Source organism: Oratosquilla oratoria, chromosome 9 (genome assembly GCF_046742065.1).
Source record: "Oratosquilla oratoria isolate Oo_2021 chromosome 9, ASM4674206v1, whole genome shotgun sequence".
Taxonomy (NCBI): domain Eukaryota; kingdom Metazoa; phylum Arthropoda; class Malacostraca; order Stomatopoda; family Squillidae; genus Oratosquilla; species Oratosquilla oratoria.
Genome location: NC_134785.1, coordinates 67,378,657 through 67,401,383, shown reverse-complemented (window position 1 = coordinate 67,401,383; position 22,727 = coordinate 67,378,657). Strand labels below are relative to the sequence as shown.

General features: G+C 40.4%; 2 protein-coding genes across 11 annotated transcripts in view; one reads left to right on the top strand and one right to left on the bottom strand.

Annotated features, from left to right (window-relative positions):
* Positions 1–2,244, top strand: part of eEF1delta (elongation factor 1-delta) — a 33,384-nt gene extending 31,140 nt beyond the window's left edge. For all 10 annotated transcript variants that reach the window (XM_076190711.1, XM_076190716.1, XM_076190712.1 and 7 more), the window contains 3 exons: positions 1,163–1,358; positions 1,819–1,934; positions 2,132–2,244. In XM_076190711.1, coding sequence (XP_076046826.1) covers positions 1,163–1,358; positions 1,819–1,934; positions 2,132–2,170 — 351 coding nt within the window. In that variant the 3' untranslated portion in view covers positions 2,171–2,244. The remainder of the gene's footprint in view (positions 1–1,162; positions 1,359–1,818; positions 1,935–2,131) is intronic.
* Positions 2,245–5,548: 3,304 nt separating this feature from the next.
* On the bottom strand, positions 5,549–22,466 carry LOC143028511 (uncharacterized). Its single transcript, XM_076190720.1, has 3 exons — positions 22,315–22,466; positions 9,239–9,438; positions 5,549–7,489 (listed from the first exon to the last, which is right to left on the bottom strand). The coding sequence occupies exons 1-3, from the start codon at positions 22,336–22,338 to the stop codon at positions 7,345–7,347; spliced, it is 369 nt and encodes a 122-aa protein (XP_076046835.1). The 5' UTR covers positions 22,339–22,466; the 3' UTR covers positions 5,549–7,344.
* Positions 22,467–22,727: the final 261 nt, after the last annotated feature.

Sequence of the window (22,727 nt, the reverse complement as noted above, 5' to 3'; positions counted from 1 at the left end):
TATGTCGCAGTCACTCGATCTGTTGTCCCAGGTCTCTCGTGCTAGAGACCCCCAAGTAACCAATAAAGGTCAGGTAGGCTCACAGGTTATTCAGGAAAGAAATATGTTATTTAGGAATGTTAGTATAGGGAAGTGAAGTATGCAGTGTTCACTGCCTTTTGTGTGGTGGTTGAATCTATTGGAGTTTGATTCTATGATCATGTCTTCTTTGTTGGTACGGATGTAGAGCTAAATAGTGTTGTGAATACAATCATACCTGTGTGGTTCTATCAGGTCATAATTAGTAATGTTTCTCTAAATTAACAAGAATGGCATGACACAGTTTAAGTAAGGTTCTTAATCAAATCGAAGGGAGGAGGAAAAAACATGAACTTTAAAAATATTATAAAATCTTATTCATGCAAAATTATATTAATGATCCTTAATCTATATAACACTTCATTTAGCAACAAGAAACATATTACATAAGGAAGTGTGAGAAATGGGGAGGATAATACCAGTGTAATTTCAATTCACTACACTGATTGCCAAAGAACAACAATGGGCACACTTATTTTAGAGTCATTTGATTCCCTTCAGTCAGTTCAGAGAAGCACTTCCATGTTGTCATGAAGTTTTGGTGGCGAGCTATACACAGTTGTTCAGTCTAGGAGTTGTAGAAAGACTTCCAAGTTGTCTTGGATAAGATGTATGACTTTAGTCAGCTGTGGGGCTGTAGAAGGACTTCTATATTGTCGTCAAGTCTTGAAAATGAGACATACATCTTTAGTCAGCTGCAGGAACTAACATTATCGAGAAATCTTGAAGATGATACATATGTCTGGTCAGCTGTGGGGCTGAAAAAGGACTTCCACATTGTTGTGAAGTCTTGGTGAGGAGTCATACGCCATGGTTCAGCTGAGAAGGGGAAGGGGTGAGGTGGGTTGGAAGTAAATTGAGAGTTGAAAGGGTTAGTGTTAATTGGTGAGTTGCAGTATGCATACTTTATACCCTCCTTCCTCATCACAGGTGCGCCATGACATCATGGTCATAGTTTTCTTAATACGGGAACAAAATTCCTATGACGGTTGATTAGAGACATGTTTGCTTATTCGTGAAATTGTTCTCTTAAAACATACTTAGTCATCAGTATTGACCTTTTTTCCTACGTTATCTATATTAGGAAGAGGACGCTGAAGCAGCACGTTTAAGGGAACAAAGACTGAAAGAGTACGCAGAAAAGAAGGCCAAGAAGCCAGGTCCTATTGCAAAATCTTCGGTGCTCCTTGACTGCAAGCCCTGGGATGATGAAACGGATATGAAGGTCATGGAGGATGAAATCCGCAAGATAGAAATGGATGGGCTTGTATGGGGTGCTGGTGAGTATTATTTAGTTTCTTTTCTGTGGCTCACTGGCCAAGTGAGATAGTGTCACTGCTTGTGGTAGAGGTCAGGAGTGGAGTTACTTAAGAGTTCTGCCTGGCAGCAAGTTTGCAGTAAGGGCATACTTTATTAAATTCCTTGCTTCAAAAAGTTATCTGTAAGGAGGCACAGTCGACTCTCTCTGAGAGGGGAAGTTCATGACATCAAGCCAAAACTGAATTTGTCAGCCACTTTCCTTCAACCTGATGTTAACTAACATCCAGGAATCATAATCCTCAGAAGCTCCTGACCTCCACTCGACAGTGGAATTGGACCAAAACCTTTATTCGCTTCACTGTTGGAACTAGATTGAAATCTTACAAATAATCATCCTGGGATGATTATTTGTAAGATTTAACTGTTACAAGTGATTTACTAAAAAATAGTATAAACATTAATAGAAGATTTCTTCCACAGCAAAATTAAATCCACTTGCTTATGGAATCCAGAAATTGTCCATTTTGTGTACTGTAGTGGATGAAATGGTTTCCATCGATGACCTCAGTGAAAAGATTACTGAATTGGAGGATTATGTATGTATTAGGAGTTGCATGATTTCTTGATCAGTATTTTTGTGATATATTGGTATTAAGTGCAAGAGTAGTTGAGTGCTCATATTTATTATCTGTTTACCAAGAGGTTTCTTCCTCCTTAAAGGGAATTAACTATGTATAATTATTTTGTTCTTATTTAATGTATATATTTATGTATATAAATTTTTTATTTTCAGGTTCAAAGTGTAGACATTGCAGCATTCAACAAAATCTAAGTCAAATCTACCATTCCAGTCTTGACTTTATTTTTTTGCTAAAAATAAAAGCATCTATCCTTCATAGAATTGTTGCCATGTGTTTGATTTTACCCTAAACTGCAACCTTTTGTACATACGTATACCAACGGATTTTTCCCTCTTACAAGGGAAGTAGCCAAAGTCAGAGGCATAAATCCACTCTTGCCCACTGCCCTGGATCAGAAGGAATGTGGCATGACACATCCACAACAAGGCTGCTTCATTTAATTGGCAACCCCTCTCCCCTCATGCAGAAAAAGAGATGGGTAAAAATCCCTTCAGGATTTGTCAAAATATCATTCACACATACTCCTTCACCCCACCTGCCTTCCACGCATCACAGTATCATTCATACACAACCATTCTCCACTCATCCCTATCTTCAATCTCCTTTCCTTAACAGACACCCCTCTTTCCCAACACCCCTTTTACATCATCCATCCATCTCATCCTTGATCATCCCCTCATGTTCACTCCACCTTTGTCTTCCACACCTCTTAGTAATCTTTATTCACTCATTCTTTCATGTGTCCAAACCATAGTTTGGGCCAAATCAGTGACTTTAGGATATTCAGCATATTCCGTTTGAATTTTGTTTTGTTTTGGGGTCCTATTGTAACCTACAAATGGGCCACTATCTCACCCATGTGTGGAGGGCCATCAGGCCAGCTGCAGATTGCACTTGCACACCACTCAGGCCAAAGGTATGGGCACCACAGGCAGAAATATGAGAATTCAGAAAAAGGGCTGAACTTTGGCAGGTTGTGATGCACACACCCTTGGGTCCAGGTTACTTATGTGTACATATATCAAAAAGATTTATATCTTAAGTCATGAAAGGTATTTTTTTTTTTTTTCTTTTTACGTATTTTCTTGCTGCCTGAGCAGGTCAGGGCATCGTTACTTGCGGTGAAGGTTGAGGGGATGGCGGTTCGAATCCTGCCACCAGCGAAGTTGAACCAAGGGCATGGTTCATTAAATTCCACGCTACAAAGCCCTCTGTGAGAGGCACCGTCCTAGCCTTCTGGTAGGGGGGAGTTTGTGATGTTAAACCACATGTATTTTCTAGTTGTATAGTTAACAATAACTAGAGCACAGACATGTGCAGGAGCAGGACTGCAGAAGATAGAAATTATGTTGGCAGTGTTGGACGTCGGGATACTTAATGGAAAAGGCAATTTGAATGTTCTTTTGCTTGAAAATTAATAATGAAGCCCTGATATCTAATCTAGGTGATTTATGTGTAATGTACTGTCTTAATAAACATGTCACAATATGTTTATGCATCACTTGCTTAATTTGATGGGTATAAAAGAAATTAAATAAGAATCAAGAATTAGATATTAATGTAACATGAAATATGTCATATGGGTTAACCAACTCTCATATTGAGTTTACCCCTTTATTTAAGAATAATAGAATTTTAACTTGTTACTATATAATTATTGCAAACACATTTAACCCATATGTTTTCAGCATGTTACATGTATGTATATTTAAATGCCTGGAGCTATATAACCCAAGTCCATGACCACATCAGTCATTTTGTGTACTTAATAGGGAAGGTGCCTCACTTAATACGACACCTAAATTGTACATACATATACCAAAGGCTTTTTCCCCCTCACCAAAAAGAAAAAGTCATAGAAATCACTCCCACTCATTTCATTTCCCCTATATTCCACTCCCCTCCACCCTCCTCCCTCCCTCCTATATTGGCACCTCCTGGATGACAGGTGTCTCCCTCTGTCACCACTGTTCCACCACGACTCACAACACTTCAATTAGTCTTGTAATTCACTCGTCACAAGGCCCCATGCCTTCATTACGTCAGTTTCACTATCTTCCAAGTTCATCTTATTCAGTAGGCCCCATGCCTTGTACTTCTCATGCTTCAGTCAAGTCCTGAGGTTAAATAAAGTTATTTAATTTTTTTTTTTTCCCTTTTCTTCTCACTAAATTTACACTGTATTAGGTTACACACAGAGTCTCTCCCTTTCTCCCTCTGGCGAGATCTCCATATCATACGCCAAGCCTCTGACGTCACTAATTTTTCTCATCCAATCTCCTCTTCTCAAATAAGTGTTGCATCTTAAGGGCGTAACATTTCTTTTTAGCACCAATGATTTTTCTCCACCTTTTCCTCCAATCCGAAAGGTTGTTACATTGTCACAAGCAATATCATTTACCTCAGCATTTGTCACACGGAAATAGCTTGCGCTTACAGTTTTGATTACATCAGCATTATTACAAACAGCCACCTCTGTATCAACATTCAACAACCTCGTCGGTCAGTTGTTTACCTAGACAGGACGGCAACTAAACAAATCCCCGACTCAGCAATCGGCCATTGTTTCATAACAACTGATATTGAATTAGCATTCGTTCTCCATCTACCAAATTGTCTACCTCCATCTACCGGCCTCTTACACAGGTCATCCTTGCATCCTGTCCACTGCCCTGGGTGAGAAGCAGTGTCGCAAGACACAGCACATCCACAGCAAGGCTGCTTCATAAATTCGGCGACCCCCCCCTCTCCGTCCCCTCATGCAGAAAAGGAGAAGACGGGGAGAAATCCCTTTGGGCTGCGTCAAATTTTTTTCTCATACATACTTCCTCACCCCCCCATCCCCCACCCACTCCCCCTCATGCATCACAGCCTCATCTATACACAACCCCTCTCCATTCACCCCTATCTTCTGTCCTCTCCCGTCCTTCCTCTACAAACATTCCTCTCTTTTGTAAAGCCCCTTTCACCCCATCCATCCATCTCATCCTGGGACACCCCCTCATGTTCACTCCTTTCACCTCCACCTTCCACACTTCTTTTACTAATCTTTCTTCACTCATTCTTTCCATGTGTCCAAACCATCCTAATACTCTTTCATCAACCCTAACTCCCAGTTCCCTTTCCACCCCTGTTCTCCTCACCTCATTTCTCACTCTATCTAGCGTAGTAACCCCTATCATACTTCTCTGACATTTCATCTCAAACACATTCAAACTCCTCTCTTCCTCACTCTTGTTCCATGTTTCTGCCCCGTACAGTGCTGTTGGCACAATCACTCCTTCATAGAACCTCCTCTTAGCATCCATTCCGAGATGTCTATTTCTCATTACACTTTTTAATCCACCAAGGCATTTACTCGCTTTTCTCAATCTACTTTCTACCTCCACCCCCACTCCTCCCTTTCCTGTCACATTCGCACCCAAGTATCTGAAACTATCCACTTCCTCCAGTTTCTCACCCTTAATACTCACTTCCAGCCTACTGTCACTCTCTCCCCTTGTACACATCACCTTACTTTTGCCCACATTTATCTAAATTGTACAAGTAAATAAACCTCTTGACATCCATTTCATGGTGCAGTGGTATTTATTTCTTGGCCTTTATTTTCTTTTATGCCCATCAAATTATGTGACATATTGTAAAGTTTATGATGTTAAATTACATGTAAATCACCTAAATTATCAGGGCTTCATCATCCATTTTCATGGAAAATAACCTTCAAATTACCTTTTTCCACTTGTGTCCCAATGTTTAACACTGCTATTTTGTTTCATTCTTATGCAGTCCTGCTCTTGGCCATTGTCCTTGCTTAATTTATTGCTGGACTATAACTACAAAACAGGAGAGAAGAAAAAATGCCTTTGATGACTTAAGGAACCAAGAAAAAAAAGGTGGGAGTGGAGTATGTGGGGACGAAGTGGGTGGAAGTGTATTTATGCCTTTGACTTGAGCTACCTCCCTTTGTAAGGGGGAAAATGCCCTTGGTATATGTATGAATTTATAAGATATTTTTTCAGAAAATCAATTCACAAAAGTTCATGTGTGGGTCCATATTTTCAGAGGTAGCGAGAGGTTTTATGCTAGGAATGAAAGTCTAAGTATAGACCAAACTTTATTTGACCTATAAAGATATTAAATAATGCAGTCAGGATATTTTTTTACATATTAAGGTATACATTGCCAATTAAATGTATAAGAAAATCAAAATATGTGTGTGAGTATTGTGTGACTACTGATGTTGCTGTGTAATTACTTCATAGCTATGACACCAAATGTAGAGGTAAACTGGGAAGACTGAGAAGCAGGCACAAATGTAGCATCATGGTGTAATGACCTGTTAAACAGCATTGGACAATGTGATGAAATAGGATCACAGAACCAGAAAGGATGAGAGGGGAAGAGACATCAGAGACTGGACTTAGTGCTGACTAAAGAGCCAGATATTATAGATTCCTTTGTTTATTGATGCCTTATGGAGAAGAGTGACTATATGATCTAGTTTAATTGAATTGTAAGGAATCCAGAACTAATGAATAAATAGTCCAAGAACTAGACAACATATCTGACTGGTACCAAGTATGGAAAGTGAAATTGAATGGGAAAATAAAAGGAATGAGCAACCTCTTAAAAAAAGACCAATGAATTACTGAATGGAAAATTAATTTATTACAAAATCACAGCAGGAGGAATATTGGAGTGGTAGTCATGAGTAACTTTTCCTCCAACAAACATATCAATAAGACTGGGGAAGCCGTATTATTAAGCAAAATTAATTTAAACTACATAGGAAAAAAAATGGCTATTCTGCCCTAGATTAGAATATATAGCAGTGTATGGATGTAAACAAAATACAAAGTAGTAAACAAACTGGTCCCCAAATGACAAGTACCGAGTAAGCCATCATGAAAAGAAGGAAGCAAAGATGTCTTTGTTTAGGATGAAAGGGCATCACAAGTTCATGGGAATATTTAAAGCTAGATATGACATAAGAAAAAGAATGGGATTTCATGAGCACAGCTCTACCTATATATCACAAGTAGATATAATTAGGTAAATATGTTAATATGCACAGACCTGTAATGATAGAGCACACTAGTGGTTCCCCACTACTTGGGTAGTGACCCAAAATACTGGTCCCTTACTCTGTCTACATGATCTGATCAATAAAATGCTCCTCTTCTCGGGAGAGCATTGTACTATCATTGCTTCCAAATGCGAGGTACTAACTGCATAAATTTTCTACAGTCAATATTTTAAGAATTTGATTCCCATGGACCAGGGACAGTGTTCTGCAGACCATATCAGGACAAAACCTCATGGGTCATGTGGCCTAGTAGTGAGGATGAAATTGATGAAGCTTGAGTTAGGAGGTGGCTTCAACCTTAGCAGGTGAGTTGAAGACAAGTTCAGCACCAGAGAACGACACAGGACTTGCCACTGGTTCAACGAAGGGATCTGGGCCAGTGATAAGCCGTGAAGCGATGGGGCCTGGTTTTGGTCTGTTCCTCCTGCTGGAAAAGGAGAGTTATAATTCAAAATTGTATACAGGCATACATAAATATTCCAAAGGCTTTTTCCCCCTTCCAAGAGAGGTAGCCATAAAACAAAGGCATAAAAGCCACTCCCACCCATTCCATCCCCAACATATCCACTCCCCTCTACTCTCTTCCCTCCCTCTTATCTTGGCACCTCCTGGATGATGGGTCATCCCTGCATCTTGCCCACTGCCCTAGGTCAGAAGCAGTGTCGCAAGACACAGCACATCCTGTAACCATTACTAACCATCACCCACCATGCACGTGATCCACATGCTTGCAACATAGCGAGACTCCCCCTTCTTGCTTACCTTGCATTTCCCACAACATACATCTAACGCAGCACATCTCAAGACAAACAAGATATAGATGCCCAATGTCACCAGACTAACCTATTAAAATCCTTTATTATAAACTGCCCTATTATATTACACATAAACTAATATAAATATAATATACTTAACAACATCCACCAACTATAGGACTAACCCTCTTATATAAAACTGACCCCAATGCATAGAATAGCGAGACTAACGCCTTTACTTACAACCATCCACTAACCCCCCCATATAACCTTTAACATCCATGTCACGTGAGGCAGCCAGAGCTAGGTAGGCGGAGAGCCTACCGGCCAGTCGTGAGACCTGGGGGAGGTGAAGAGCCTACCGGCCAGACGCCAGGCTAGGCAGACCGAGAGGTTGCCAGCCTATTGTGCCCTAGGTCAAGGCCTGGCACATATTGTTATTTGCCCAAAGGGCCCATTTGTGGTTTGTTAACCAGATCGCCTCAATTGTTAATAAATAGATAAACTCCCACTTTGGAGTTTATCTCGCCCGCATTAAGTCCTCCTTATGTAACCAACTACCCTTTCCCACGGTTACAATCCACAGCAAGGCTGCTTCATTAAATTGGCAACCCCATTTTCTTTTACCATCTCCAATCCCTGACCCACTACCCTTGCATTTACATCTTGCACCACCCCATCCATTCCATCCATTTATAAATTGAACAGCCAGGGCAACATAACGCATCCCTGATGAAGTCCCACCTTTACTTCAAACCACTCACTCTCTCCATTTCTAATCCTAACACAAGCTCTACTACTCTCATAAAAACTCTTGACTGCTCTTAACAGCTTTCCTCCTGTCCCATATATCTGCAATACTTCACACAGTGCCTTCCTGTCTACCTTGTCATAAGCCTTTTCCAGATCCATAAAAGCCCAAAAAACATTCTTACCTTTTCCTGTACCTTTCTCACATATCTGTCTCACCACAAAAATCTGATCTACGTAACCCCTACCCGTCCTAAACCCACTGTCCCTCACCAAGTACTCCTTCTGTTCCTCTCCTAATCCTCTCAATCAAGACCCTCCCATAAACCTTTCCAACTACACTTAACAAGCTGAGCCCTCTGAAACTACTACACTTGCACTCCTCCAGTCCTCTGGCAATCTACCCTCTCTTAAAACAAACATTAAATAACCTCACCAGCCAGTCCACCATCACTGTACCTCCTTTTTTCAGACTGGTCCCCAGCCTAGCAGATAACCATACGAGGAAAGACTAAAAGTACTAAGTGAGCCAACTTTGAAAGATTGAAGAGAAAGGTGATATGATTACTGGTGTCACAATATAGGACAAAACCACTTTTCAACTTGTTAACTAAAAAAAAAATACATCCTATTCCATTTGAGTGCATCACATGAGTCAGCCAACTCACTTTTTCTTCCTGTTAACCTCCAGGTTGTCAGTGGATACAACAATTTCATACACTGTGTCTGTGTATCGTGGACTACCTGGACGGGAAGCTACAGGCACTTTTGGTTCTATTGGTTTTCCAGCTTCTATCAGTACCCTCTCTGCATCATTGTCCACCTGTGGCCTGGCCTGTGATACAGAGATGACCACCATGACCAGAACCTGAAATTAGAAAAAGCATCATCTGTATATTATTTGTACATAATCTGAGCAGAGCTCTCCAATTAAATACAGGGGAGTTGCACAAAAATTCATAGACAGTAATTGTGTATTTCTGTGTTTATGTTTACCACAAATACCACAAACTGTATGAAGGAATACAAAGTTCGTATGCTACCTAAAAATGTGTATGTCATCTTGAAAACAAAGGACTTTGGTTCAATGTTATCACAAGAGTTAGATAGGGCTCTATTATCTCACCATTACTATTTATACTTTTAATGGATCATGTTATTAAAACTGTTAAAAGACAAAATGAATTAAAAAGACCAGAAGAAGCAGACAAGTATTGAATTGCATTGTATTATATTAATGGAAAATAGAGTAGCCCATCCTCTGAAATACTGGTCCCACAGATAAGAAATGTGTGAAGGAACAAGACATATCATAGACAGTAATTGTGTATTTCTGTGTTTATGTTTACCACAAATACCACAAACTGTATGAAGGAATACAAAGCTCGTATGCTACCTAAAAATGTGTATGTCATCTTGAAAACAAAGGACTTTGGTTCAATGTTATCACAAGAATTAGATAGGGCTCTATTATCTCACCATTACTATTTATACTTTTAATGGATCATGTTATTAAAACTGTTAAAAGACAAAATGAATTAAAAAGACCAGAAGAAGCAGACAAGTATTGAATTGCATTGTATTATATTAATGGAAAATAGAGTAGCCCATCCTCTGAAATACTGGTCCCACAGATAAGAAATGTGTGAAGGAACAAGACATATCAGGACCAATGACACATTAAGGTAATCACTCGACATGACAATAAGCCATGGTAACATACAAATACGGAAGATGCAGAACTGAGAATACCAAAATCAGAAGTTAGAATAAAATTGATTTTAAAATATACCAAAGGTCAGATAAACTAATCAGAAATAAAGTATAGATCATATCATGATAAAGTCAATGGTGACAAAGTAGAATGTAAAGTCAGGAAGTTGAAAGAATAGAACACAGAGAAATGGGCAACTCAATGGGTCTACTTGGTCAGAGATAGAGTATGAGTCTACAGGAACTTGTGAACAAACTTACATGTGACTAAATTATATTTGTACAAGAACATGTCAGTGTGGTTTACAATTGTGTTACATTGTATTTACTTCAAAGTGTTTGAAAAATTTATGTTGGAAATCTGCAAAAAATTAAATAAAATGTTTTATTAACCACACTACCTTTCCAACATAAACTAGTCTGTGCTAATGATGTAGGGTTAGCAGAATCCCTGGATTACTTAGAAATACTGTTATCCTTTGGAATAAAGTACTAAACAAGTTTGGTGTACAATTAAGTTGGAAGACATAGATAATGGTTCTCTTGAGAACACGAAATTTTGGACATAGAGATTGATGGGAAAGATCTGAAAAAAGTAGAACAGTTTAAATATCTTGGGGTAGTTTATGACCAAAATGCAAAAAATGAAACTGCTGTTCAGGTTAGAATTGTATGATACTGTACACAAAAATTGTAAATTTCCAGTTCACATTCTTGAAAGAAAAATCCCTATAAAGGTAAGAGTGACAATATACAAAAGAAATTGCCCTGTCCTTTATTATGGATAAATTAGGCACAACGAAAAACAAGCTGCAAGCTGCTGAATTGAGGGTCCTTAGATTAATAAGAAGAATCAAAAGAACAGACGGGATTCGAAATCAAAGAATAGGAAAAGAATTAAAAACTGATAACATTCTTCTCTTTGTGCAAAAGGCCCATGTGTTGTGAGTATGGTGTGTGGGTGTGCATTTGGCACCCACAGCAAAGGTAACCCATAGATTGTGAGGATGGGACATCAATTGAGGGGACACCAGACTGTTGAGTGAACGAAGGGAGAGGAGAGGAGCTATAGTCAGCGCAACGAGAAGTGACCGCTAAGGCGGGGTTAGGAGATTTCCTGGTGTTGCCACATCTCCACAGATAACATGGCCCGCACGGCTCACACTAAATGCAGTGTGAGGGGGGCGGGGCCAAAGAATAAATGTAGGGCAACGTCGCTCTCCCTTGCTCATATGCCATGTCTGACTCGAGGAAACGAAACCTTTGTATAGAAAACATTGCTTTGATTTCTACCTCAGTGGTGGTGTGTGACAAAAAATTGGAATATAATTATATGTGGCAACATTATAAAAATATAAAATAAAATTATAGAATAAAACAAAATTATAAAATAATTATATGTGGCAACACAGGGGGACTCCCAGTGCTCCGCCCTAACGGCCATTTCTCAACGAGTATAGTGAAAGAAATGCAATGGAGGAAATACACATAATAGGCCTAAGTGATAGGATTAGACAGGTATCATTAGGCAATGAATGGCTAAAAGTAACGTCATAGGTGTGTCCTGCGACAAAGAGAAGAAAGATGAATGGTGCAAAGGCAAGTGAATTGCGCACCTCAGTCTAAGCTCAATTAAAATGGTTTGGAGACTTTATATGGATGGGGCAGCATCAAATTCCCCCAAAAAGTGGTATATGTGGAAGACTCATAGGCAGACTTCAGAAATAATGGGAACAAAACACCAATAAAGTACTTCACCCAAGGAATTCTTCCTTTGATGATGTCCTCCTCCAAGAATGTTACCCAGATAGCGGAAACTGGAAAAGACTAATCAACTGTCAGGCCTACTAGGAGATGGGTGAGGTGAAAGTTTACCCAACTGTAATGTACAGAAAAAGAACTAAGCAATGTTGTCCCATTTGTCTCTATTGATGACCATGGCTCCACGTATACATGTAACAATACATTCAAATTTTATATTGTTGTTACTGTAGGGGTAAAATTTAATGTATATCTTCACGCATTAAACAAGTTGGATTGCAATTCTGCATTACAAATGACTGACTTCAATAACGATCAGTGCAACCATCATGTGCGTCAATTACCTCGTTTAGGCTACTGCCTTTATTAGGCCACGTTTTCAAGGCAAAAAGGACATTACCTCTCTGAGCCAACGAGTCTGAGAACGTGACACACCAGTAGCAGTTAGTTCAGGCGACAAAACTTTATCGAAAGTATTCTCTAGGTTGAGGTGCACACAGTCCATCTACCCATCTCTCCTGCAGTACGCCAATCACTCGAATAAAAGCGGTTCGACACGCATCTAGATCTGAATCTAGATCTGATTCTAGATTCTGATTTTAGATCCGAATCCAAACTGACCGACTGTCACAATGTTAATTTTTTCAAGATTGTTCATCGATCTTTCACAATCCTTTCACATAATTTCACTGTTGTGTTAATCAGTGATACTGTCCTATAATTTAGTGGCGTCTTTGAGAATTGGCACATTTTCCTTTTTCTAATCAAGCGGAACAATGCCTTCTTCCTACGAACATACAAGACCATGTATCTTGTCTGCTAGTTCCCTACATTCTATAGCAGTCATTCTCAACGGGGGCGATTTTTGAGCTCAGGGAGCGAAAAAGTCACAGGTATTGCTTCTAATGCCGCGTCCACACGGTCGAGCTGTGCCTGGCAGACTTTGCCCTTACCGGGTAAAGTCCGCAGACTGCCCGCGAAGTGTCCACACGGCTGACGATGGTGGTTGGAGGTTAGTTGGCCGCAAGCAGAGGTTGGTAGTGGTTCAGTGCGGTACGATAACCATGGTTCCCGCCATACTTGGAAAGAAGGTAGCACTTTACAGCATTATAATTGCTGCCTGCATTAAAAAGAAAAAGAAGAAATCACGGAGACATGTCTGGTGCCGGGAGTGGTTACAAAGACGTGATTTAATGGGAAGCTCGGTGACATTCCTACGTGAATTGCAGGATGAAAATGAACAATTGTTTTGCAATTACATGAGAATGAACATAAGCAGCTTTTCTGTTCTCCTTTCGAAAGTCGAGCCATATATACAAAGGCAAGAGACAAATATGAGGAAAAGCATAGCACCAATGGCACGTCTTGTCGAGATCATTACACACTAGCACTGTGTGCGGACATGGTGGTAAAGGTAACTTCGCTCTGTACTGAGCGGGTTTGCTAACTTTGCTCGCACCTCATCTCGTGCGTTTGGCAGCGATGTCAGCCCTCCATCCACTGCCCGCAAATGGCGCCGGGAACGGACAATTTGATGGTTTGTCCGATGAAATTGCCCGTTGTCGAGCAAAGCCCTCGTGCCCGGCGGACAGTGCTCGACCGTGTGGACGTAGCATAACTGACAAATTTTAAGCCTAATATAAAAGATCTAGCAGCGAAGCACCAGCCAGGCCCAAGGATCTCATTAATTAAAACACAACGTGAGTAAAACATTTTTAAATTAGTTGTTCATCATTGTTGCAATTATTTTTATTATTGTTTTCCAATTAAGGGGGGCGTTCCTTTTTTCAATTGAAAAAGGGGGCGATATGGCTAAAAAGGTTGAGAAACCCTGTTCTATAGTATCCAGCGTGAGATCCCGTCAGTTCCTGAAGCCTTTGTTACATCTAATGATCCCAAAATATTTACCACTCCCCTCATTTCTACATTTATGTATCCCTCTGCTTGTGATTCACCATTGCCTTGGATCACGTGTTGGACTCTTGATCGACAGCTATTTCCCGCCCGGAAGAGAGCTTAGAGCTCATATATGACCGATCTATTGGTAATGCTGTGAACTTGCATACACATACCCATCTCCCCGCCCACGAGAGTTGGAGCAACAACTCGCAGCGCAGCGATACTGAAATTGCTTCAGTCCTGGGTGGGATTCGAGCCAGGACCGCCGTAGTGGCAGCCGGGAACTCTAACCATTGCGCCACGAGGTAGTTATCTAGTATTTTACGGGAATGGGAGCTATGCTCGTGGTGACCCGTAATTGTATCTCGCAAGATCAAGTTTGTTCTTAAATTCTTGTACGGTGTTTGCACACACTATTTTTTCGTCCACTTTGTTCCAGATATCTATTACTCTGTGTGGGAAGCTGCTCTTTTTCAGGCCTCTTCTGTAGCTGTCCTTTTTTGAGTTTCATTACATGTCCTCTTGTTTTTCCTGTCCTACTTTAACAAGTCCTCTCTATAAAGGCGTTCTTTTCCTTTCATAATTCTGTAGATGGTTACTAAGTCCCCTCATTCTCTTCTTTGTTCCAGGGTCGGCAGTTCCAGTTCGGCCAGTCTTTGTTCATATGTCAAGTTTGAGTGTTAGGGCCATCTTTGTTGTTGCTCTATGTATTCTAATTTTCTTATATTCTTTTTTGTACAGGGTGGCCATATCAGCGCTGCATATTCCAGTTTTGGCCTTATCAGTGTTTGTAATATTTTCTTTATCGTTTCCTTACCCAAGTATTTAAAAGCCACCTTTATTGATCTCAACAAATTGTATGTTTCTCCGACTATTTTATTTATATGTTTATCTGGCGACATGTCTTTCGTGATGATTACTCCTAGGTCCCTTTCTGAATTTACTTTCTTTACTTCTTTTCCGTCAATTTTATACTGTCCTGATCTTGCTATTGTTTGTGTGTGTGTGTGTGTATTTACCTACCTAGTTGTATTTACCTAGTATCTTACGGGGAGGGGAGCTATCCTTGTGGTGCGTCTTTATATCTCGCAGTGTCTAGTTTGCTCTTAAATTCGTGTATGAATTTTGTACACACTATTGTCTTGTCCAATTTGTTCCAGATGTCCACCGCTCTGTGTGGAAAATTATTTTTTTTTCAGGTCTCTTCTATAACTATCCTTTTTGAGTTTCTTTCCATGTCCTTTTGTGTTTCTCTGGTCCCAATTTAGCAAGTCCTCTCTATCAAGGATGTCCGTGCCTTTCATGATTCTGTAGATGGTCAGTAGGTCGCCTCTCTTTTTTGTTCCAAAGTCGGTAATTTCAATTTAGTCAGTCTTTCATTTGACAGGTTTGAAAGTGCTGGGGCAATTTTCGTGGTTTCTTCCTGGATTATTTCAATTTTCTTTATATTCTTTTTGGTACTGGCTGTATGTATCTGTGTGTGCGCGCTCGTGCGCGTTTTTAACTAATAGTAGTATACGGGAGAGGAACGACCGTGGGGTCTTGATTCTAATGCCACGTCCACACGGTCGAGCACTGTCCGCCGGGCACGAGGGCTTTGCTCGACAACGGGCAATTTCATCGGGCAAACCATCAAATTGTCCGTTCCCGGCGCCATTTGCGGGCAGTGGATGGAGGGCTGACATCGCTGCCAAACGCACGAGATGAGGTGCGAGCAAAGTTAGCAAACCCGCTCAGTACAGAGCGAAGTTACCTTTACCACCATGTCCGCACACAGTGCTAGTGTGTAATGGTCTCGACAAGACGTGCTATTGGTGCTATGCTTTTCCTCATATTTGTCTCTTGCCTTTGTATATATGGCTCGACTTTCGAAAGGAGAACAGAAAAGCTGCTTATGTTCATTCTCATGTAATTGCAAAACAATTGTTCATTTTCATCCTGCAATTCACGTAGGAATGTCACCGAGCTTCCCATTAAATCACGTCTTTGTAACCACTCCCGGCACCAGACATGTCTCCGTGATTTCTTGTTTTTCTTTTTAATGCAGGCAGCAATTATAATGCTGTAAAGTGCTACCTTCTTTCCAAGTATGGCGGGAACCATGGTTATAGTACCGCACTGAACCACTCCCAACCGCTGCTTGCGGCCAACTAACCTCCAACCACCATCGTCAGCCGTGTGGACACTTCGCGGGCAGAGTCTGCGGACTTTGCCCGGTAAGGGCAAGTCTGCCAGGCACAGCTCGACCGTGTGGACGCGGCATTACTCTCCAATTAATCATCATACCTTGTGCTACCCAAGCGTGTGCGTGCGTGTGTCTATTTACCTAATTGTGGTATATAGGAAAGGAGCAACGCTCGTTGGATCCCGTCTCTTATTCTCTAATTTTCTAAAATAGCTAGACACAAATTCATTTGCAGTTCCAACTTTTATCCTTGATTTCCAATTGTGTGTGTGTGTGTGTGTGTGTATGTGTGTGTGTATGTGTGTGTGTGTGTGTGTGTGTGTACAGTAAGTGCAAGCGTGGGCGTGCGTGCGCGCACGCGTGTGTATTACGACATGAGCATGTCTGAGCTAGTGTGGACCAACCAATTACGGTATTATCAAGGTTTACTTCCTCATGCAAACAACTCGATTCCGTAGGAAGCGACCCTTGGCATTTCGCCTGTCTCAACCACTGCTTCCATCCCCGCCAGAAAAATTACCTATATATGCCACATTAACGGGCAGCATGTGTGTAAATTATATTATATATATATATATATATATATATATATATATATATATATATATGTATATATATATATATATATATGCGTGTGGTGTGTGTGCGTGTGGTGTGTGTGTGCGTGTGGTGTGTGTGTGCGTGTGGTGTGTGTGCGTGTGGTGTGTGCGTGTGGTGTGTGTGTGTGTGTGCGTGTGGTGTGTGTGTGTGTCCGTGTGGTGTGTGTGTGTGTCCGTGTGGTGTGTGTGTGTGTCCGTGTGGTGTGTCCGTGTGGTGTGTGTGTGTGTGCGTGTGGTGTGTGTGTGTGTGCGTGTGGTGTGTGTGTGTGTGTGTGTGCGTGTGGTGTGTGTGTGTGTGTGTGTGTGCGTGTGGTGTGTGTGTGTGTGTCCGTGTGGTGTGTGTGTGTGTGTCCGTGTGGTGTGTGTGTGTGTGTCCGTGTGGTGTGTGTGTGTGTGTCCGTGTGTGTGTGTCCGTGTGGTGTGTGTGTGTGTCCGTGTGGTGTGTGTGTGTGTCCGTGTGGTGTGTGTGTGTGTCCGTGTGGTGTGTGTGTGTGTCCGTGTGGTGTGTGTGTGTCCGTGTGGTGTGTGTGTGTGCGTGTGGTGTGTGTGTGCGTGTGGTGTGTGTGTGTGCGTGTGGTGTGTGTGTGGTGTGTGTGTGTGTGTGTGTGTGTGTGTGTGTGTGTGTGTGTGTGTGTGTGTGTGTGTTCCCTATTTCCTTGCTCTACCCAGCTGCGTGACATTGAGAGGAGGACATCGGGTTTGCACGGACGAATTATGGCGAGGAAGTACTTTTGGGGGGGGGGGTGGAGTGAGTGCGTGTGTTTGAAGGGTAGGAGAGAAATCCTAGTTAACATTGATCAATATTAACCAGAACAAGCATAAGAAGTGGAAATGTGGTTGAGGGAGTACCTGAAAAAGTGCACTTCCGGGTTCTAATTGGCGGGAAATGGGCAAGACGTCAGTCGTCCAGAGAGGCAGGCGTGCACGGTGTCCGGAAAGAATAATCGAACGAGACTTGGGCAATAAACGTAGTGATACTGCTTTTGTGGTCTGTGAGTACAGACACTGGCATGGTGCAATACCCCGTAATCCTTATAAAGTCTAATATTAGCAAAAATGCGGGAATTAAATGTGGATTTCTAGGACACCGTTACATCAGGTGAGCAGCACCCATGTCTTGGTATAGAAAAAGTCCCGGTCGAGTGTCAGGTTCGGGAACTGAGAAAGGGCAAACAGAATATGATTCTCTTTGCTGCTGTTGTTATTATTGCCATCCTTATTTTCGTTTGTAATATCAACACCGTCATTATTTCCGTCGTCGTTGCCGCCGCTTTCACTGCCAAATACAGCTCCAGAAAAAGGCTGGCTCTATATTTTGATTCATCGTTATTAAATACGCCAGTGGCAACTGCATGACATAACTACGATTTTCTACATGTTTTTTACCGTTTACAAACTTGTCGAAATATGCGTTTTTCAATATTCAAAGGAAAGACAGGAGGATAGAACAAACGGGGAAAACACCCGCTGTTTATTATTATTTCTTTTTTAATAAGAGGGTTTTCACCTCTTTCACTCTATTGTTTTCTTAGGGGTTGCTTCTGTACGGTGCAACCGCTTATATGCATCTCCCCTGTAGTGTCGGATCCAAGATCAAAACTTGGGGGAGGGGAACCTGAATTTGGTAAATGTAGATGACTTGAGGGGGGATAACCTGAATTTTTAAAATACAGATGAAGTTTTTCAAGAGATGTACTCTGTAGCACGAATACGATGATTTTGAATATACAATGAAGTATATGTTTTCGCTTTATTTTTGGATCGCATGAAGAACTGTCACCCCAGAACGCCCACATAATCGTCACCTTAGTACGCCAAATATCAACACTGGTATAAAGATTAGGTTAGGCTGAATGAGGGTTATGCTAATTGTCATCAACTTGTTCAACCGAAGAATCGTAAACCCAGGATGTCACCCTAGCTAGGATGGCCCACATGAAGAATGGTCACCCTGTCGAATCTGGGGCAAAGATTCTTCATGTAATCTTTTTTTTCTTCAGAATGTTGGGCAAAAGTAATACTTGATCTTCCATTTTAAAGATTTAGGCTACTGGTGTGTTGAATATACTTCTGCCACTGTAATATTGCTTTCTGCCATATACCAGTGTACACAAGGCAGGTTTCTCGACCTCTACAATGAGGTAAAGAAAGAACAAATTGGATGACCCTTGAACATGGCCATATAGGTAGTCGCTTGATTGATTTTCTTGGTGACAATTACTTAATTCAGCATGTAAAAGAGCCCACAAGATATGGAAACTGATGTAGAAGTCGGTGAATCTGTTGCAAATAGCGATCACAACTTAGTCAGATTCAAACTCCTAAACATTTTTAGAATAGATAATTGTGCTTCTAAAATACCCGATTTCAGTAAAGCTCAGTTCATAGAACTACGTCAGGAGCTTCAGCTTACAGATTGGGAGGCAAAATTAAACGAAAGGCCTGTAGATCAGATGTGGGAAATATTTCAAAATACGCTCACTAAGATGATTCAAACTTACATTCCTTTTAAGGACAGACGTCCACCAAATCAGGCTCGCCCAAAGTGGCTCGACAAAGAAACTGAAAAAAGTATTGCTAAAAAGAGACAGGCTTATAAGAAATATAAGTGCTCGGGTGCATCTAATGACTATGAAAGTTATGTATCAATACAGAGAGATTTAAAAAAGACAATAAGAAAAAGAAAACGACAATACGAAATGAACATCGCTGATAAATCCAAAGAGAATCCCAAAGAATTCTATAGTTACATTAGAGATAAAAAGGTTGTTAGGAATCACATTGGTCCACTATTATCTGCTGACGGTCAACTTGAATATTCAAATGAAGGAATGTGTAATATCTTAAACAATTATTTTAGCTCGGTATTCGTAAACGAAACACCTCAAAGTGAATTCCAAACTGAAACCTGTGAAAAGTCTGGGGTAAACTTACTCACTACGGTAAATATAACAAAAGAAAAAATTAAAAGGTGTATAGACAAACTCAAAGTTAATAAAACACCAGGGCCTGACGGTTGGCATCCAAGAATCTTAAAGGAAATGAAAAATGAGATTGTTCTTCCATTAGAAATTATTTTCAAGAAATCCATCATATCCGGAGATGTCCCAAGAGAATGGAAGCTAGCTAACGTTACTCCCATATTCAAAAAAGGTGACAAAAAGAAACCAAATAACTATAGGCCTATAAGTTTGACTTCGATCGTAGGAAAAATAATGGAAACTATCATCAGAGATGATATCGAATATAATTTAGAAAGTAACCGTTTGATAAATGATAGCCAGCATGGTTTCAGACGGAAACGTTCTTGCGTGACTAACTTACTCGAATTCTACAACACAGTTATCTCGAATTATGACAAAAGAAACAATATAGATTTAATATATCTAGACTTTGCAAAAGCTTTTGATACCGTCCCACACGAAAGACTACTTACTAAATTAGCTTTGCATGGAATAAGTGGTAGCCTATTAGGTTGGACTAGTAATTGGTTGAAAGGTCGAAAACAGAGAGTTGTTTTAAATGGAAAAACTTCTGGATGGAAAAGTGTTGCAAGTGGAGTTCCTCAGGGTTCCGTTCTTGGGCCACTTTTATTCATAGTATATATAAATGATATAGACCATGGACTAAAATCTACTGTTTCCAAATTTGCTGATGATACAAAACTGTGCGGAGTGGCAAATGATCACTCAAACCAATTAGATATTCAAGAAGATTTAGATCAATTACAGCAATGGTCTGAAAAGTGGCTAATGAAATTTAACACAAGTAAATGCAAGGTAATGCACATAGGTAAAAATAACAGTAAGTACGATTACAAGTTATTTGGAAATTCGTTAACAAAAGTGGATAGTGAAAAAGATCTCGGCGTAATTATCAGTAACGACCTCAAATCATCCAAGCAGTGTATTTCAGCCTCTGAGAAAGCAAATAAGATTCTGGGATTGATTGCGCGATCTTTTGATTTCAAAAGTCCATCACTCATTAACAAGCTATATAAATCGTTAGTTCGTCCACATTTGGAATATGCTGTTTCCGTATGGTCACCGAATCTCATTAAAGACATTGACAGACTGGAAAAAGTACAACGGCGAGCCACAAAACTGATTCCAAATATCAAAAATAAATCATACGAAAATCGACTTAAGCACATGAATCTGTTTTCCCTAAAAAAGCGTAGACTCAGAGGTGACTTGATACAGGTCTTTAAGATTTTAAAGGGAATTGACAACATCAAAAGTGACCAAATTTTCACATTGAATGAGAATCAGACAAGAAACAATGGTCTCAAACTGTCCGGAAATAGATTCAATTTGGAAGTAGGTAGAAACAACTTTGCCAACCGTGTAGTTAATGAATGGAATAAACTTCCTGCACAGGTAGTGCAATGTAGTTCAGTTCAAAGCTTTAAGAATCATTTAGATAAATACCTAAGTAAGATGCTGTAATGATTATAATTTATGTTATATTATTTGTTTTTTGTTTTGTTATAATTTGTCTGTCTGATTTTAATTTATTATTAGTTATATGTCAATTTATAATCATTTACTATTTACCTGTTTGTTTGTTATTCAACTATACCTATGCATTTATTTATGTATTTTATTTGTTATTTTTACATTATTATAGTTTTAATTTATTATTAATATGATATATATGTATGTATGTATATATATATATATATATATATATATATATATATATATATATATATATGTATGTATGTTTTTTTTTTTTTTTTTTTTTTTTTTTTAATCCGACCTAGATATGGATCAAAAGGTCTCCTGTCGGCATGCTCCGCCTTAGTAATCCTTTGTAAATTTGGGGGTGCTTCAGCTCCATTAGATCCCCAACTGCTCCCCCACCCCCGCCCAGGTTCTGCCTACACAGCAGCATTTTGTGTGCCCAGATCGCAAGCACTGGATCGAGTGGGCACACAAATGGTTCGATGACACATGTTTACTAAGAAAAATGCGCTTTTGCATCTGGATCACGAATTCTTTCGTTGTCTGAAATCATAAAAAATTCTACTACAGGTGGCCAGGATACGGACCAGTTTTTATTGTAAGTCATAGTAAACAACTTTTTTCAGTGTCATCGAACCCTTGTGTTTACTCACTACTTATAGCACATCTATTCATTTTATTTATTTTTGATAGCACAATTTCATATGAAGATGACGATCGCGCATTACCGCTGATAGTAAAGTATATGATGCACCTGTTACGACAATGGTCTCACTGAGCAGGTCCCCTAATGTTTCATTTAATAAAATAATTTGACGGCATAAGATATAAGAACGAACATATACATTTATTCAGCCCTTTCGCTATGATGGCACCTTTACATATTTTGTTTTGGCTAACGCCAGATAATTTTGTTCACATCAGAGGCCCCGTGATGGAGGGGGGGGGGGGAGCACGTGCTTGTCATCGCTGAAGAACTTCTTGCACATGATGCATACCACAAACGGCTGTACCAGTACTCTAAACCAATTTAGGTGCACGCAATCACGATATATATTCATCTCAACACATGACAAGTGTTCAGCCTGACTACACCCAACAATGAAATCAAAGATACGTACGGTCCATTGAAACACACTCGTCATGGTTGTGTTGAAATTCCTAGTCCAGGTGGCGCGGCGATGACTCTCTGAGGGTCTTTGTGCTTCTACTTCTGCTTCGTGCTGTCGAGTAACTGTGCGCACGGCTTCCCTGGAACTCGTCCAGGCCCACCTTCGTTACTCATTCCCCTCCCCATCCCACCCACTCCATCCATCCCCTCCTCATCCTTCAACCCTTCCTTTTGTTCTTCCTCCAAATCCTTTCTGATTTTCCGTTTTACCCCCTCCTCTTCAAGTCGGTCACTGTTCTCTGTTGACTTGTAATATTTTCTCTGATCTCTCCCTTGCAATGTTCTTCCTTCCACGTTCTCCCTTCTCTCACTTTATTCTCCATCACCCTACCTTCTTCCTCTCCCTACCCATCTTGTGTGTGT

Bases quoted from the DNA above. Each gene is read 5' to 3' on its own strand.
- LOC143028511 (XM_076190720.1), bottom strand. From the start codon at position 22,338: ATGACGAGTGTGTTTCAATGGACC. The intron at 9,439-22,314 runs GTACGTATCTTT...TTCTAATTTCAG, and splicing joins CGAGTGTGTTTCAATGGACC to GTTCTGGTCATGGTGGTCAT. The intron at 7,490-9,238 runs GTGAGTTGGCTG...CTTTTCCAGCAG, and splicing joins GAGGTTAACAGGAAGAAAAA to GAGGAACAGACCAAAACCAG.